A 20,099-nucleotide genomic window follows, 5' to 3' on the forward strand; every position below is an offset into this window, starting at 1 on the left:
AACATTGCAGACTCACTTTTGGACTGAACTAGACCCTCATACCTCCAAGTCATTTCCTGCATTGTTTGGCCTGCTGAAGAAATGCAGCTTCAAGTGCCACTCTGAGAAAGATAAGACACAATGTCCATTGTATGCAGCTCCTTCCCATCACAATGTTTATTGAAAAACTGGTCAAGATAGACCTGAAGACACTGATGACAGCAATTATTATCAGGTTTGAAAGAGACTGTCATCGACACGGCACAACATTCATCTCTGTTTCCTGTTAGTTAGGGCCTTTTAACAAACACCGTTCTTACGTCATGTTACAAGGCAGTGAGTGGTTTACCACTACTTGTAGACAAATTGGACAGTGTGCTCTGATGCACTAACAAATCAACAACTTCATTAATGGTGTGGTCATGGGCAGGTCCAAAAACAATAGCTCCTGAATGAATTTTTCACTTTGCAGTGGTGTGTGACCTGTTGTGGAAAATCCGAGCTTGGCAACAGTTTAAAGTTAAGTGCCAACTCGTGAACTGGCTGATGGCTATCAAAACAACCAGATTGGCGTCCCACTATTGAAACTTGATAACATTGGTAATACAACTAATCCTGATGTCTCTTTTATGACAATCGATGACACAATATCTCAGTTTTCACCGGGAAACACTTTTTCAAATAGTGAAACTGAAGTGTGTGACAGCGAATATTCCTTTGATTATTTGCTCATGACGTAGCGAATGCAAGAACGGGAAACAGTCCATAAAAGCAATGCAAATACTAGTGACACACACCATTTGACACAACTCATGCAACTAATAACACAACAGTTTACACAGCAAAACCAGGCATTTAATGATTTCAAGAATAGTATTAGTCAACAGTTCAGTGAGGTCAGCTAAACTATACATACTGAATTATCTGACGAATTATCCGAGAAGTTCACAGAGCTTGGTAAACAACTAAAACAAACAACTTGCAGGTGAGTTACAAAACCTAAGTGAAGCATATTCTCAAATTCATGAGATGCAATCCCAAGTGGATGCATCGGTAAAAAATGTGATGAACGCAGTCAGCAAGCTGCAAAACATATGCAAAAACCTACCTAAAGAAATACACACAAGTTGTGTCTAAGAATGTATCAGTTAAGTTAAAAAAATAAAAATAAAATAAAATAAAAAAACCACCAGAGAGATAAGTTATGTGCAGATGTAAAGGATATAACTGAAAAATCTGAAGCCAGGATGATGGATAAGGGCAGCACCATTGCTGAAAAGGTAATGTCAGAGTGCAAAATTTATGTAGATACTGTAGAAGCAGCTCTAAAAGAGAAAGAAAGTGAACTTTTAGCTAAAATAGATTCAGGTTTGAAGGAAGTAGAGGAAAGGTTACGAGGCAGTGTTGCTAAAACTACTGACATTCCAAAACAACATATGACAGAAAACAAACCCATGCTTTAAAGAAGTTAGATGCTTTCACTGGTTACCCACAATACGGGGCTAGCCCATCGAAGGAAAATAGCGAAGGTTGCACAATGCAACAACACCTGCTGGCAGTTGCGTCTTTCGAGCAAGCTCAGTTGCCATGCGCAACACCACAAGCCAACATAAACACACCTGTTACTGACAGCGCAGCGTGTTTGTCAACATTACTTGCAGATGAGGGATTACTTAGGCATTGCAATTTCCTATATCTATCTGTGAAGGGAAAAGAACCCTGTTGTCTTCATTAGAACATTTCGAAATGTTTTACATTATACCTGGACTGAAGCCCAGAAAATTACATTTGTTGTTGGATATACACAAAGGAGAAAGAAAACTGGCATTCTACGGATCGGAGCGTGGAATGTCAGATCCCTTAATCGGGCAAGTAGGTTAGAAAATTTAAAAAGGGAAATGGATAGGTTAAAGTTAGATATAGTGGGAATTAGTGAAGTTCGGTGGCAGGAGGAACAAGACTTTTGGTCAGGTGATTACAGGGTTATAAATACAAAATCAAATAGGGGTAATGCAGGAGTAGGTTTAATAATGAATAAAAAAAATAGGAGTGCGGGTTAGCTACTACAAACAGCATAGTGAACGCATTACTGTGGCCAAGATAGACACAAAGCCCATGCCTACTACAGTAGTACAAGTTTATATGCCAACTAGCTCTGCAGATGATGATGAAATTGATGAAATGTATGACGATATAAAAGAAATTATTCAGGTAGTGAAGGGAGACGAAAATTTAATAGTCATGGGTGACTGGAATTCGTCAGTAGGAAAAGGGAGAGAAGGGAACATAGTAGGTGAATATGGATTGGGGGGAAGAAATGAAAGAGGAAGCCGCCTTGTAGAATTTTGCACAGAGCATAACTTAATCATAGCTAACACTTGGTTCAAGAATCATAAAAGAAGGTTGTATACCTGGAAGAATCCTGGAGATACTAATAGGTATCAGATAGATTATATAATGGTAAGACAGAGATTTAGGAACCAGGTTTTAAATTGTAAGACATTTCCAGGGGCAGATGTGGATTCTGACCACAATCTATTGGTTATGAACTGCAGATTGAAACTGAAGAAACTGCAAAAAGGTGGGAATTTAAGGAGATGGGACCTGGATAAACTGAAAGAACCAGAGGTTGTAGAGAGTTTCAGGGAGAGCATAAGGGAACAATTGACAGGAATGGGGGAAAGAAATACAGTAGAAGAAGAATGGGTAGCTCTGAGGGATGAAGTAGTGAAGGCAGCAGAGGATCAAGTAGGTAAAATGACGAGGGCTAATAGAAATCCTTGGGTAACAGAAGAAATATTGAATTTAATTGATGAAAGGAGAAAATATAAAAATGCAGTAAATGAAGCAGGCAAAAGGGAATACAAACGTCTCAAAAATGAGATTGACAGAAAGTGCAAAATGGCTAAGCAGGGATGGCTAGAGGACAAATGTAAGGATGTAGAGGCTTGTCTCACTAGGGGTAAGATAGATACTGCCTACAGGAAAATTAAAGAGACCTTTGGAGAGAAGAAAACAACTTATATGAATATCAAGAGCTCAGATGGCAACCCAGTTCTAAGCAAAGAAGGGAAGGCAGAAAGGTGGAAGGAGTATATAGAGGGTCTATACAAGGGCGATGTACTTGAGGACAATATTATGGAAATGGAAGAGGATGTAGATGAAGATGAAATGGGAGATAAGATACTGCGTGAAGAGTTTGACAGAGCACTGAAAGACCTGAGTCGAATCAAGGCCCCGGGAGTAGACAACATTCCATTAGAATTACTCATGGCCTTGGGAGAGCCAGTCATGACCAAACTCTACCATCTGGTAAGCAAGATGTATGAGACAGGCGAAATACCCACAGACTTCAAGAAGAATATAATAATTCCAATCCCAAAGAAAGCAGGATGTGAAAATTACCGAACTATCAGTTTAATAAGTCACAGCTGCAAAATACTAACGCGAATTCTTTACAGACGAATGGAAAAACTGGTAGAAGCGGACCTCGGGGAAGATCAGTTTGGATTCCGTAGAAATGTTGAAACACGTGAGGCAATACTAACCTTACAACTTATCTTAGAAGAAAGATTAAGAAAAGGCAAACCTACGTTTCTAGCATTTGTAGACTTAGAGAAAGCTTTTGACAATGTTAACTGGAATACTCTCTTTCAAATTCTGAAGGTGGCAGGGGTAAAATACAGGGAGCGAAAGGCTATTTACAATTTGTACAGAAACCAGATGGCAGTTATAAGAGTCGAGGGGCATGAAAGGGAAGCAGTGGTTGGGAAAGGAGTGAGACAGGGTTGTAGCCTCTCCCCGATGTTATTCAATCTGTATATTGAGCAAGCAGTAAAGGAAACAAAAGAAAAATTCGGAGTAGGTATTAAAATTCATGGAGAAGAAATAAAAACTTTGAGGTTCGCCGAGGATAATGGAATGTAGTCAAATTAAATCGGGTGATGCTGAGGGGATTAGATTAGGAAATGAGACACTTAAAGTAGTAAAGGAGTTTTGCTATTTAGGGAGTAAAATAACTGATGATGGTCGAAGTAGAGAGGATATAAAATGTAGACTGGCAATGGCAAGGAAATCGTTTCTGAAGAAGAGAAATTTGTTAACATTGAGTATAGATTTAAGTGTCAGGAAGTCGTTTCTGAAAGTATTTGTATGGAGTGTAGCCATGTATGGAAGTGAAACATGGACGATAACCAGTTTGGACAAGAAGAGAATAGAAGCTTTCGAAATGTGGTGCTACAGAAGAATGCTGAAGATAAGGTGGGTAGATCACGTAACTAATGAGAAGGTATTGAATAGGATTGGGGAGAAGAGAAGTTTGTGGCACAACTTGACTAGAAGAAGGGATCAGTTGGTAGGACATGTTTTGAGGCATCAAGGGATCACAAATTTAGCATTGGAGGGCAGTGTGAAGGGTAAAAATCGTAGAGGGAGACCAAGAGATCAATACACTAAGCAGATTCAGAAGGATGTAGGTTGCATTAGGTACTGGGAGATGAAGAAGCTTGCACAGGATAGAGTAGCATGGAGAGCTGCATCAAACCAGTCTCAGGACTGAAGACCACAACAACAACATACACACAGGGTGATGTTCTGCTATGGGCTACGGACATGGCGGAACGTTGCCACTATTACGAACAGTTTGAGAGAGCATTTCTGGATAAGTATTGGTCTGAGGCTGTACAAGAGAGGCTCAGACATGAAGTATTCAACCCAGAACCATTCAATAGCAGGTATGGAAGATTAATTTGAATAAAAGCGGACACTGGACAAACCCAGTATTGCAAGTAGACGTGCTGAAAATTTTTAAAGAGCCGTCTTCCTGCCCACATTAAGGAAAAAGTCATTACCATTCCAGAACACAACAGTGAATACTTTTTATCTGTACTGGACACAATAGATTTGATATGCGAAGATAGACCAGTAAAACCCAGGCCTGTTAATTTAATACGCCATAAGCGCCACCGAGTTTTATGGACCAACAAGTAAGCAATGGATTCGTAGTACAACACAGATGGAAACCTTACCGCACCCAGACCCATGGTAATGGTAACGGTTATCATAACAGCAATGGAGAAAGCCATAAATTCAAAGGTGGATATAAAAGAAATGGGCAAAAATTTAGGGAAAACAACTACAATAGGCGAGTAGCGTATGGCCAGCCTGTACAATATGTATAGACACAAGCTACTGGCAATAACCAGCTGATGGCTTGGCAAATGCAAAACGACAACAGACAACCAAATAACCCACAGACAGTGGAATTCGGCCAGCAAAGTAACACACATATGCCAAATAATGAGCAGAGGCAAAGAGAATTTCAGTCATGAGCCTCACAGGATACTAACTGCCGTAAGTCATGGTATCCCACCATTCTGTGACCTTGGAGGAGAGTGGGGACACGAGCTTGATCGAGACTTGCTTTATCAGATACAATCATGGTAATGATGTGAGAGATGATCTGCATCAAGGTAATGAGGGTACACAGAAAAACCTGAAAGAGAGCAAGGTACAAACTACTATTAAAGCCGAAATATTTGACCTTGATGTACCCATTGTGCTTGACACAGGTGCTACGACTAATTTGATGTTTCAGTGATTCTTTCAAGACTCGAAGAAATGTGGGCGTATACCCACATTGCCAGTGCAAAATTGCAAGGTACAAAATGCCTCTGGTCAGAAATCAAAATGAGTCAAGATACAAGCATTAATTCCTGTAAAAGTAGGACAATTTTCTGTACCATGCAATTTTTTGATAATAGAGAAATGAATAGTTGATTGTCATTTCACTGTAAATAACCAATTATTTGTAATAGACCTAATCAGAGAAGTACTACTAGATGTAAAACTGAAGTTACTCATGACTATGAAGTTGAGTTCGTAAATCCCATAGCTATGTTTGTCAACACATACAATAACGAACAGTCGGCAGCAGAAGAAGTAAACGTCGACACAATAAGCACAATGGTAGGTGAATCAAAGAGCTTGTCTCAAGAACAGCAAGCGGAACATAGGGAACTGATACTTGCTTTTTTACATGTATTTGAAAAAATACCAGGTATTATTAAGGATTTTGTGTACAAAATGGAAGTGTATCCTCATGAAGCTTTTTGTTCTACCTCATACCCTATACCAAGAACAAAGAGGGAAGCAGTATGAAAAGAGATTAACAGGATGCTTGAATAGGGCATAATACAACCATTATTTTCTCCTTATTGTAGTCGTATTTTGGTCGTGAGTAAGCCACGTGGCAAGGTGGGCTTGGTCCTCAACGCACGTAACATTAATAAGATTAATGTACCGGTTCGAACAGGTCCAGACAATTTACAGGAACAGCTTATGAAATTCCATGATGCTAAATTTCTTACTATAATCGACTTCCAGTCTTCAGATTGGCAAATAAAACTACATGAAGAAATTCGGAATTATACCGCCTTCATAAGTGGGGGCAGGAGCTTTGAATTTCAAGTATTACCGTTTGGATTGAATGTAAGTGCTGGTGTATTTATCTCTGCACTTGACAGAGTGCTAGGGCCTGAACTTTTGAGTAAGGTAACAGTATACACGGGTGACCTTTTAGTCGCTACGCCCTCTTGGGTAGAACATTTAAGATTAATTAAACAAATATTGACCCACTTTTCCAAATATGGAATAACACCAAAACTCAAGAAATCTAATTTCGGACAAGAAAAGGTAAAATTCTTAGGACACATAATTTCTTTGGAAGGCATATTGCCAGATCCTAAAAAACTTGATGCCATTAGGAACTGCCCTGTTCTTCAAAACACGAGACAATTAAAGGCATACTCAGTACTAGTGTCGTTTTTCAGGAAATTCATCCCTAAGTAGCTTACGAACAGTGATGCTTTACTTAATCTTCTCTGGAAAAACAGACTTTGGTTATGCGACAAGCAATGTCAAACCGATTTCGAGAACATCAATCAAGCCTTATTAAACGCTAATATTTTATTTGAATCTGACATGAAGAAAGATTTTTGTTTATGCAACGATGCGTCTTCTCACGGTTTGGGTGAGTGCCTTTTTCAAATGGTAGAAGAAGAGGGAAATCTCATGCCTAAAGTAATTAGCTTCATCAGTCACTCCTTATCCGAAGCTGAATGTTCATATTCAGTCAGGGAGTTGGAGGGTTTGGCTGTAATTTGGCCCTTTAAAAAGTTTGAATATTTCCTTTGGGGTAAACGCACAAAAGTATACTGTGATCAACAGTCCCTATCGTTTCTGTTAACTTGTAAATTGCTACACTGATGGATAGCCAGGTGGTGTATGTATCTTCAAGAATTCGATTTTGAAATAGTGTATATAAAAGGAAACCAAACTTAATAGCTGATGCTCTTTTTCAACTACCACAAGGCTCAGAGGAATTAAACAATCTTTTAGAGCAGGAAGGTGAAATAAGAGCCTTGTTGATGACAGACAAAACACTCCGACCACACTATGTCCACATGTGCGAACACATGGAGCAATTACATCAGGAAGACACACGCTGGAGCAAGGTAAGATCAAAACTTACACATAACAGTGATGAAAAGTTAAAAAGATATTTCACTTTTCACAAAGATGTTTTGTTCCATAGGAACCCTCCTGAACTAGAAGAATGGCACATGTGTTTGCCAGAGCATTATGTGGATGATTTTATCTTTACACACAAAATACTTGGGGCCAGTATGGCACTGCAAAATGCACTGACAAAATAGGTAAATATTGTTATTTCCCCAACCTTAGATGAGGAGTGCTACAGGTGGTAAGAAAGTGTGTGGACCTATATACCTCGCAAACATATCAAGTGGATTGAATATGTCACTCCTATCTTACAAGTTGTTAACACCCTTCCCTGTACATCACCTGGATTTGCACCAAATGAGCTGATGTCCAATGCAAAAAAGTAGATGAATGGGAGAAACCTTTGCCCAAGATACCGATACCACAATTATCGTTGGACGATAAAATACGACAAGCAGTGATCAACCTTGAAACCTGAACTAAATACAGGAAAGGAATTTACGACAGAAAGTTGAAACATACAACACCGTTTTATATAGGACAAAAGATGTTACTTAGAACACATCCCAAATCCACAAAAATGGGGAAACTGAACTGTAAGTGGCAATTACTATAGACCGGACATAATTACTAAAAATCCCCTACCCAGGAGCATACTGACTGGACACACGAAGACAAGGGCCTTTACCCACACAAAGACTTGTGAATGTTTATATACTGAAGAAGGCCACGAACCTACTATGCTGTCATAGTAGGAGGAGAGGTGATACTCCTACGTGGCGCGTCCCAGGTGGCGGATAGGGAAGTCCTCACCGGTTTACTGGCGGACTTGAGTGAAATAAAATAGCTCTCGCGGACCAAACACACCCTCTGCGGTTAACAACCGGAGTTGTAAATCGGAGCTTGCTCCAACTAAGGTTGACAACCTTCAACAGTCAAAAATGGAAAGGTCTTTTAGGAAAAAAATTCCACCGTCCTGCTCAAAAAGGCAGGAAAAGGATACATCGGATTCGGTGGGTAGTCAACTAGAAGACAGCAACGAATCGCAGCGTTTGCAACCATCCAAATGCACACTAAAACACAAAAAGAAGATTAAACATGAGCACATAAATTATATAGCAACACACAACATAAACTCACTACTTCAGACCGGAAAACTCAAGGAGCTCACAGATGAACTAAATAAACAAAAAATTTTAATAACAGGGATCCAAGAAATGAGAAACACCACAGAGGACCCATTCGAATCACAAGGATACAGAATTTATAATGGGAAACCAGGAACGAGGGCAATGAAACAATGTCCCCAGTTTGGAACAGGGTTTTTAGTAAACATAAAAATAATAGATTCAGTAACGGATTTCCAAGCAGTATCACCAAGAATTGCGACTCTAAGCTTTAAAACAATGAATAAAACCTATACAATAATAAATGCTCATGCCCCAACAAATGAAAAAAATTGTCTAACAAAAACAAAGGAAGAGGTAGATAAATTTTGGGACCTTCTAGAACAAACTGTGAACAGAGTAAATAAAAAGAATGTAAAAATCTTATTAGGAGATTTCAATGCTCAGTTGGGAAAAGAAAGGAAATATAAAGATATAACTGGAAAATGGAGTCCACATAAATTTACAAACAAAAGCGGTCAAAGACTTGTAGAACTGCAGAGAACACAACCTTATATCTAAATCAACATACTTTAAGAGGAAGCCAAGTAAACTTAAAACATGGAAACATCCAGACTGGAGGAAGGGCGAGTGGCAGCTAGACCATGTCTGTATGGACAAAAATTTTCGTAAGGAGATCCACAATGTTAAAGTACTGAGAGGAGTAGACACAGGCTCAGACCATTATATGGTTAAAATTAAAATCAAATTCACACCATTAAAGAAGAGGACCGGAAAAACTAATAAAATAAAAAGGAGGTTTGACCCACATCAGCTAATTAAAAATAATAAGTACCAACCAATAACACAAACCATCAAATTAACAGATGATCTAGAACAACTAGTGCCTAATCTTAAAAAAGAAGCAGAGAATCTAGCTCCCTTGAACTCACGAAGGAAACATGCATGGTGGACATCAGAATGTGACAAATTCCATGAAGATTGACACCAAGCATGGTTAAAGTTTCAAACACATACAACTGAAGAAAATGCCATCAACCTAAAAAATGAAAGAAAAAAATTCACTCAAAATATTAGAAGAATCAAGAGAGGATTTCATAAAGATATTATAAAGTCTATAGAAGGTAATTATCATAAAACCAACTCCAGGAACTACTACAAAATCTTTGGGAAACAACTACAACAATATGAGGCCCCTACACTAATACTGAAAGATGAAGATGGAAGAATGACACACAGTAACAAGGAAAATGCAGAAATCATGGCAAAGGCATTTTACAAACTTCTGAATTGCGAGGAACCCAAAGAACTCTTACAAATCAACATAAATACCCCAATAAAAACCAAACCTAACAAACTAGACCCTCCAACTTTCCAAGAAGTAGAAGAAATTCTTAAAGAACAAAAAAATTATAAGGCATGTGGAGAAGATCAGGTGTTTGTTGAAATGTGGAAATATGCAAGAGACACAGTCAAGACCTCCTTACACATGGCTCTAACAAAAATTTGGGTAACAGAACAATTTCCCGAACATTGGACCACAGCTATCATCCACCCACTACACAAAAAGGGAGATAAGAGCAACCCAGACAACTACAGAGGAATCTCTCTCCTAGATTGCACATATAAAATTCTATCCAAGATCCTATATGAAAGAATCAAGGAGCAATTAGAACAGGAGTTAGGGGAATATCAGGGAGGTTTCAGACCATGGAGATGCTGTGCAGAGCAGATAATTAGTTTAAAATTGATTATGGCATACTACAAGAAACGGAACGAACCTCTGGCAATAACATTTGTAGATTTTAAGAAGGCATATGACTGTCTCCACAGACCTTCAGTATTAAACATTTTAAGAAATCTAGGACTCCATCCAAAACTAATTAAAATAATACAACTCACTCTAACCAACACCAAATCAAAAGTGAAGTTTAGAGGAGAAATTTCGGAACCATTCCTCATAAAAACAGGCTTAAGACAAGGTGACTGCCTATCACCATTACTTTTCAACTGTGCACTGGAATACATAATGAGAGAATGGTACAAGGACAATCCAAAGAGGATAAGAATTGGAAGTGCAAAAGATGATATTAGCTTAAACTGCTTGGGATTCACTGATGATCTTGCTCTCCTAGCCAACACCATTCAAGAAGCCAGGCAACAAGTGAAATCACTACAAGAAATAGCAGATAAAGTAGGTCTTAGAATATCATTTGAAAAAACGGAGATTATGCTAACTGATCCACCACTTGCAAACAAAATTACAGTAGGAGAACAGGAAATCAAAATTGTTGATAAATTTAAATATTTAGGCGAAATAATAACATACAATCTAAATGAGAAGCCATCATGGCAAAATAGAATAAAAAAACTTAACTATGCAAATTACATTACCACAACTACATACAACAAAAAAAGCCTATCTATAGATGCAAAATTAAAACACTATAAAACAGTTACACAACCAGAAATAACGTATGCAGCTGAAACTATCTTCAAAACAACTAATACAGCAGAAATTGACAGAATACTAAAAATAGAAAGAAGAATAATTAGGACATGTATAAATAAACAGTATAAAATAAATGGACATTGGAGAATAGCATCAAATGAAACAGTATATAAGAAAATAGAACCAGCCATGAGCACAATCAGGAAGAAACGCATCTCATTCTTTGGACATCTGATGAGAACTCCAGAAAACAGAATTAGTAAAAAAATAATACAAAAATTGTGGAATAGCAAGAGTGACATTAAATGGATCACAGAAATTAAGGAAGATATAAAAGAACTTCAAATTACAGTAGATGACCTAAAAAACAAGACAGAGAAAACCAGAATACTGCAAGACCCGCAAACCAGACTACAAATGAAAATCAATAAAAGGAGTACAGGAAGAGTTGTCTCAGATGAAGAAAGAAAGAAAATATCTGAAATAATGAAGAAATATTGGGCAGACAGAAGAGCAAAACACCTTTCATATAAGAATAGCCTCTAATAATTATATTACCTAAATATATTAAGTTATTGTCGAACCAAATTGTATCCATGTGTAACAACTTGTTTAGAACTTTGTATTTTTGACTACAGTGGTCCAATGAAGGCCATAAAATAAATAATAAAAAATAATAATACTGAAGAAGGGCTGTACACCCTGTAACTTGTATAAATGTATAATAATATTAGATTTAGGAGGCTGGAAAAATCACTTTCCAGAATTTATGTTGTTAGTTGATAAGGAAAATTTCTGTTTGTGTTTTTTTTTTTTCTTATATGTCAGATGCGTAAATGATAAGGTAACTGGGTGTAACAACGAATAATTTTACTTTTATGTGTCTAGAGATGACGATACTTTAAATACAATGCTTCGCCTTGTGGGTAGCCCACTCGTAAATGAATAAACAAACTTATGAAATGCATGGTAGCGCGCAATACAATACACAACTAGCAGCGATGTTAGTGGTATCAGAGTGACACAACACATGTGCATTGGGGGGAAAGCTAGTCAGCAAACCGGAGCGCGTGTGCAGCAGACAGACACAGCTGAAAGTGTTGGAGAACCCAAAACAAACAAATCCTATGAGCTACAGACTATACTAACATTAGTAAAGCATATTGCATTAACAGGGACACAGAAAATTAAGGGGGAGTCTACACTACAACTACGACTATCTACACAATACACACAAACAAAGATAAGCTAAGGGATTATACACACGGAAAGGGATCCTAAACTACGAAATATTTACTGAAGTTAGCCCACTATATATATCATATCTATATATTTACAAATTTAAGTACTGAAAGTAGACACACTAATTATATTGAGAGACCAGAAAACTCTTGCTGCAGGTAAATAAGTGAGTACAATATAAGCAGCAAACTGAATAAGAGGTCGCAGCACGCCTATAATACACTTTATCTTTCAGATTTATAAGGTAAGTAGAGAGGCACACATGACGTTAAATGAGTTGGTGATAGCACGACTGCACACTGAAGTAAATGAATACAGGGTTGAATATATGGAAGAGGTATTACTAGCCATCAAGCCACTGTACAGTTATTTATGAAGATTTAGTTTAAGTTAGTATTAAGATTCTCTTCCAGGGAAAGATGCAGTGACATGTCCTAAAGTGAAGAAAGATAAATTGTTGTACACTGTTAGGTACCATATAAAAATAAGAAGGACTGCACAGCAGGACAAATATAGTTATAAGTTTATGATACGTATGAATATGATAGTGTGAAAGTATGTGTAGAAGAAAACAGTTGCAGTACATCACATATCATGATGCTGAACGAAGGTAAACTCTACCAAATAATCAAGGGGTCGAAACCAAACTACTGTGAGTGTTGACTACCCTTGAAAGTGTCAAACACCTGATTTATATTGATTTTTTTTTGTTACTTATGTAAACACTGTTTTACGCTCATTGCACATGACATACAGTATTGATGATACAAATCTTATACCTCAGCATATGAAAAGGTTATCCTTTATACAATTAACATATCAAGTAAATACTGAGCTGCACTTTAAACCCTGAATAAGTATTCAATACAACTAGTATCGTCAGATTTAAGTTGTGTTTATAAACAGCAAACTATTTTGTTCTTGGGATCACAGTTAAGACCAGTAACGAGATGTAACTGAGCACATAAATGCCTTTCCGTGAAATTTCCTCAACCATGTAGTGTGTATATCCTTCCTGGAGAATGCTAGAGAGGTGAGGCCACACACAATTATTTGAGCAGCACATAAGACTCTGTTGTAGCGACTACTGTTTATTTTCTTAATTCTTTGAAACTGATAAATATGCTCCAACAAGAAGTCACTGTCATTTGAAATGAAATGTCTGTCAATTTATGCCATAAAGGAAAACAGAATCTATTATTATATGAATGTTATGTAAAGAATGTAAAACCAAACGAGAGCAAAAAATGTACTCATATAATTGAAATTGAACAATGTAATGAAATTATAATTTAACAAAATCTATTAAAACAAAATGACAATCAGACTATAAGGTATATGTTGTTTTGGTCTTCAGTCCAGAAACTGGTTTAATGCAGCTCTCCATGCTACACTATTCTGTGCAAGCTGCTTCATCTCCAAGTACCTACTGCAACCTACATCCCTTTGAATCTGCTTAGTGTATTCATCTCTTGGTCTCCCTCTATGATTTTTACCCTCCACACTGCCCTCCAATACTAAATTGGTGATCTCTTGAAGCCTCAGAACATGTCCTATCAACTGTTCCCTTTTTCTAGTCAAGTTGTGCCAAAAATTCCTCTTCTCCCCAATTCTATTAGTACCTCCTCATTAGTTATGTGATCTATTCACCTAATCTTCAGCATTCTTCTGTAGCACGACATTTTAAAAGCATCTATTCTCTTCTCGTCTAAACTGTTGATTGACAATGTTTCACTGCCATACATGGCTACACTCCATACAAATACTTTGAGAAAAAGACTTCCTGACACTCAAATCTATACTTGAAGTTTACAAATTTCTCTTCTTCAGAAACGGTTTCCCTGCCATTACCAGTCTACATTTTATATCCTCTCTACTTTGACAACCGTCAATTATTTTGCTTCACAAACAGCAAAACTAATCTATTACTTTGCGAGTCTTGTTTCCTAATCTAATTCCTCCATCATCACCTGATTTAATTAGACTGCATTCCATTATACTCGTTTTGTTTTTGTTGATGTTCATCTTACATCCTCCTTTCAAGACACTGTCCATTCCATTCAACTGCTCTTCCAGGTCCTTTGCTGCCTCTGACAGAATTACAATGCCATTAGTAAACCTCAAAGTTTTTACTTCTTCTCCATGGATTTTAATTCCTACTCCAAATTTTTCTTTTGTTTCCTTTACTGCTTGCTCAATATACAGATTGAATAACATCAGGGACAGCCTACAACCCTGTCTCACCCCCTTCCCAACCACTACTTCCTTTCATGCCCCTTGCCTCTTATAACTGCCCTCTGGTTTCTGTACAAATTGTAAATAGCCTTTCGTTCCCTGTATTTGACCCCTACCACCTTCAGAATTTGAAATAGAATACTCCAGTCAGTAACTTATATAAGCAACGATAATGGCATGTCAGCAAATGAATAGGATAAGTTTATTTTTGTAGTTGTATTCGTATTTATTTATTTATTTATTTTTATGTGTATAGTATGTGGAAAGGGCACTTCAGAAACTTTGTGTAATGCAACGGTATGAAAGACGCTTAAAAACAGAGCGAAAAAACGTACAAAACTTGCCTGCAACATGTTAAGTGTGTGTATGAGATACATGGGTGTGCGCGTGATAAACTGAAGATGGCAATATTTCATGTAACTTGAATTTTCTGTGCTCGACAATGTCGTAAAAGCAGCAAGAAACATACCTTGTTGACAGAACAAAGGATCACGCCGCTGAACACGAGCTTCACGTTTTTGTGCAGTGAAGGCTACTTTGAACGCATGACACGGACACTCTGACTTTGTATTAAACATGTGAGTGTGAGCTAGGACGGTAACGGGCATCAAGCTGTGAGCGCATGCTTTGCAAGCTGAACACTGGGCAGATACTAACTGACAGTAACGAGATTAAGTGTTCACAGCAAGCACTTTGTCATGAAATAAAACTTATGTATGTATGTGTTAAGGGAAGCTGACATGCCCATATGAATTGATAACTATATAGGATAACTGAAATGGCCGAAAAATAAAGGCTATGCCCGTACCAGCCAGGGTTGGGGGGGGGATTGTAATGAATCATATTATCATTATTTTTTTCACTTGTTCTTAAAAAAGATATTTTGTACCAGCGGTAATCTTGTGATATAAATAAAACAAGTAGAGATATGCTCTTCAATTGATTAATTTCTCTATCATCACCTGTTTGTCTTTATAAGTGGTAGCGAGCAGACATTAATATTGTTCAAAAATGTGTATTCTAACTGCACATTAAAGAAGCATTATAAAAGTTATTAGGGAGACGAAGTTTATTAATAGCCACATCTGTTCATCATTTTGCCCGTGCTGAGAATCTTGCATCACGAGGGTTGAAGCAGAAAAGTAGAAGTTGTGTGAGCAGAGGAGAGACGATCCGAAACCAGTATTGTCATTCTAAGCTCAACGCATGACAGTGGTAGCAGGAATAAGAAGTACATAAATTTAGTAATGTTAATCAAAAAATGTATTGACTTCAAAGGTCTGTTGATATTAGTGGCAGTTAAAGTTCACTCACGTTATGTGTACCTTCCAATGTCTTTCAATTATTCTTTCCAATTTTTTTGATTGTTCAAGCAGCAATTATTAATCAGTTCCCAATACATATTACATATTATGCCCCCCCTCCTTTTTCTTGCCACTATTCAAGGTCCAAGTGACCCTTGATATGCACCAAAAATTAAGATGCTTTCCTTAGCACTTTTCCTCATCCTTAGATAATGAAGGAACTATGTCTGTATTATTCCACTTCTGGCAATAAATAAGCAGAATATTACTTCTATGGAATACGCTGTAGTCTTCACATGATAATTAAACAATGGAAAGTCTTGGCTGGAATAACAGCAATATAATGAAAAGGATGGATTGCTGCTCACCATACAGAGGAACTGGTGAGTCACAGACAGGCACAATGAAAAGACTACTGTACTTTTAAGCTTTTGGCCAAAACACCTTCTTCCAAATTTGAAAATGCAGACATTCACACATGCACAACCCACACACACATGACACTGTCTCTGGCTGGACTGCAGACAGAAACTGTGCCTGGTGGGAATAGCAATTAGGCATGGGGGGTGGGTGTAAGAGAAGGCATGGGACAGGGAGAGGAAGGGGTAGCAGGGTGAGGGTGAGGAAAGTATAGTGCCCCTTGTGGGAGCATGCAGGGGCATGGTGGGGACAGGGTAGGGTTGCTAGGTGCAGTTGGAAAAGGTTGGGAGAGGGGAATGGAAAAGGAGAGAATAAATAAGGAGAATACGTTAGTGGAATAGAATGTTGTGTCATGCTACAGTGGGAGCAGGGAAGGGGATATGAAAGTGAAAGACATGGACTCTTGAAGGTTGAGGCCAGGGGGGGGGGGGGGGGGGATACAGGATTGTAGGATAAATTGAAGAGAGAGTTCTCATCTGTGCAATTCAAAAAAAACTCTTGTTGGTAGAAAGGATCCAGATGGTGCAGGATGTGAAGCAATCACTGGAGTGAAAATGTGTTGGGCAAGCATGTTCAGAAACTAGCTGCTACAGCTGTCTATGGATCACAGTTTCTTGTCTGCCATTCATGCGGACAGATAGCTCACTAATCACATTCCTGCTTTTGTAGCCCTGCCTTTGATGGGACAGGACACACCTGTGACTGGAATGAAGTAGTTGGTGGTGGAAGGATGATGGACAGGTCTTGCATCAAGGTCTATGCCCGGGGGCAAGGAGATAGGTGCAGAGGAGGGGTAAGGATGGACAACGATACAGTGTAGGTTCAATGAACAGCAGAATATAACGCTGTGGAAAGGGTGGGAAGGAAATTGAGAAGGATATTCCTCATTTCAGGGCACAATGAGAGATAGTCGAAACCCTGGCAGAGAACGTGATTCAGTTGCTCTAGTCTGGGTGGTACTGAGTCACGAGAGGAGTGGCTGTATGGTTCGTATGTAGGAAGTGGTAGGTGCCTGGAGAGAGAAGGCATGGAAGATCTGTTTTGTACAAGGTTGGGAGAGCAATTTCAATCCATGAAGGCTTCAGTGAGACCCTTGATATATTTGGAGAGGGACTGCTCATCACTACAGATGTGATGATCACACGTAGCTGTGCTCTATGGCAGGGTTTTCTTGGTACGGAATGGGTGGCAACTGTGGCATTATTGATGGTTGGTAGGTACCTATTCTTGAGATGGAGGTCAACATCGAGGAAGGTGGCTTGTTGGATTGAGGAACAGCAGTGAAGCGGATGGGGGAGAAGGTTCTAGAGGAATGTGGATAGGGTGTCCTCATCCTCAGTAAAGACCACATGATAGAAATATGTGACTGATTTTTAAAGTGTTTTACCAAACTAAAATTTAAAACTTTGCAAATCCTAGAACAAATTGTTGCAGAAGTAAACCTTTGTTTAACTGGAAATTAACTTACCTGTTGCTTTACCGGTACTATGGCAACGCAAACCCTGTCCAGGTAAAGGGAACTCGCAGGTAAATAGTTCCTTTATAAAAGCCGTTTGGAGCCATTCTGGCTGGCCATGACGAGACTCAAGTTCCTGCAACACCTGTTCATACAAGCTGATTAAAAAATACTGACATAGAGTCAACAGTGGAATCATGAAAACAGAATATCTCTTCCACTGCAGGGAACAATGAAATACAATTAGTTTTCCACTGTCTATGAAACCATATCATAATTTAATATACCAAAATATGTAAGTATTTCATGGGACAAGTATATTATTGGAGTGTAGTAAAGAAATGAGTTATTCCCTTTTATAACACATGCAACAAAAAGTAATAAACAGAACTCTAATAAATTTCCAGAGTGTTGCAGTCATTGTGTGCTCATAGTTTTCAGAAAAATACTGTGCTTTAGAGCTAACTAATACACAAATTACAAGGGTGAATCAAATATAAACCGGAATTTATGTTTTGTATGCCTTTTTGTAAACAGAGAGCAGCATGATCTCTGCACTTTGTTGCTTTCATTTCCAGTGACTGTTCTCCACAGTTAGAACATTTTTTCATTAATCAGAATCACAATGTCAGAGCAATAGGTACCATCACCCGTCGCGCAACACACTGTAATCAAGTTTCTCTAAACAGAGGGTGTAAAACCACCTGAAATTTTGAAAGACTTGTGGTACAGTTCGAGATCAATACCCTGAGAAAGACTCTGGCACAAACAGTTTTTCGAGGACACGAAGCATTTGAGAATTTAGCTCACCAACACCCAAGGACCAGCATGACTGAGAAGAATATTCACACTGTTAGCCAGTTTGTTGAAGACGATCACTGAGTAACAGTTGCTGTAATTGCTACTGAGGTTGGCATAAGCCGCAGCAGTGCTCAATGATCATTACTGACGACCTCGGATTTCTGAAAGTGTCCACAATATAGGTGCCTCGTCTTATCACCACAGAGCACAAATTTCATCATCTGAAACCCAATTAACTGCAGGGAACATTTTTTGCACCAGACTGTGATCTGCAATGAAACATGATTGCACCATTAAACCCTGGAATAAAAAAAGCAGTATGAAATGGCACAAAAATGCCGAATCTGCACCTGCCAAAGCCAAAAGCAGTCTCTCCACAGGGAAGGTTCTCACAACAGTTTTTTTTATTTATTTTAATTTTAAAGGAGCTCTTGTAATTGATCTTCTCCAGGAAATATCATACTGGGAATGCTGTATACTACTGCCAAATTGTGGACCAAACAAAATGTGCATATCATAAGAAAAGACGTACATTTTCAGTCTAGGATGTGATAATACTTCATTACAATGTCCGACACCCCACAGCTGCATGAACTCAAGAAAAAGTTCAAGAATTGTTCTGTACCATACTAGAACATCCTCCCTACAGTCTGGATTTATCACCTTGAGATTTTCATTTGTGTGGAGTACCAGCGGAAGCAGCTGGAGGACACAAATTTGATGGCAATGGCACTGTCAAAGTGTTTGTGTGCAACTGGCTGCTGTCACAGCCCTGTTCATTTTAGGAAAATAAGACCAAGAAAATGCTCATCTGCTGCAAAAAAACATGCTTCCCATTTAAAAGACTATAGAGAATATTAAGTTCACATGTATGAATTTTTCTGAAGCTTTAACGAACTTCTAAAATAATTCTTGTTTATATATGATTTATCCTCATACGTACTTATACTGCAAAATACATTAACCTAAGCAATTGGTTTGGTTTTCAGCCCAAGAGAAACACCACAGTTATGGTAAACTGTTTAATTGAGAATTAGGCAAATTATTAGCTAAGAGCAATATGCTGCAGTAATCTTCTGTGACCTCGCAAAGTATCATGCTTTTAGTATTTTTCTCATTTACTTTCACTCCAGATGCTTCGCATTTGCTGCTTCCATCTTCCATCATTTCATTAAGCACTTTCTTGTATTCCACCAACAACACCAGCTGACAGCAAATTGTATTAACCCCACTCTATTGCCTGCAACACATACGGCTCTTATTCTATCCAAACAGTTTCCTAGATCTTTTCCAGATGTTAAACAGTGCAGGTGACATGTGACATTCTTGCCCGACTCCTCATCCTATTCCGTCTGCTATTCTCCATCAATTCTGACTGTGGATTTTTGCTTTATCTCCAGCTGATGCTAATAAGCATCTATCCCATGAGTTTTCCAAATCAATAAAAAAGAGTATAAATCTTCCTATTCTTTTCAATTTACAACTCACATAGGAGTCTTAGTACACCTGTAGCATTTCTCATGCTTAAACCTCTTCTGAAACATACAGCTCTTCTCTTATGA

At 38.2% G+C, this 20,099-nt stretch overlaps 1 protein-coding gene across 2 annotated transcripts in view; it reads right to left on the minus strand.

Annotated features, from left to right (window-relative positions):
- LOC126203234 (uncharacterized) overlaps positions 1-20,099 on the minus strand; it is a 171,646-nt gene that overhangs the window by 55,810 nt on the left and 95,737 nt on the right. For both annotated transcript variants that reach the window (XM_049937480.1, XM_049937481.1), the window contains exon 6: positions 17,749-17,881. In XM_049937480.1, the coding sequence (XP_049793437.1) occupies positions 17,749-17,881 (133 nt within the window). The remainder of the gene's footprint in view (positions 1-17,748; positions 17,882-20,099) is intronic.

The sequence above is a fragment of the Schistocerca nitens genome, chromosome 9 (assembly GCF_023898315.1).
Source record: "Schistocerca nitens isolate TAMUIC-IGC-003100 chromosome 9, iqSchNite1.1, whole genome shotgun sequence".
Classification (NCBI taxonomy): domain Eukaryota; kingdom Metazoa; phylum Arthropoda; class Insecta; order Orthoptera; family Acrididae; genus Schistocerca; species Schistocerca nitens.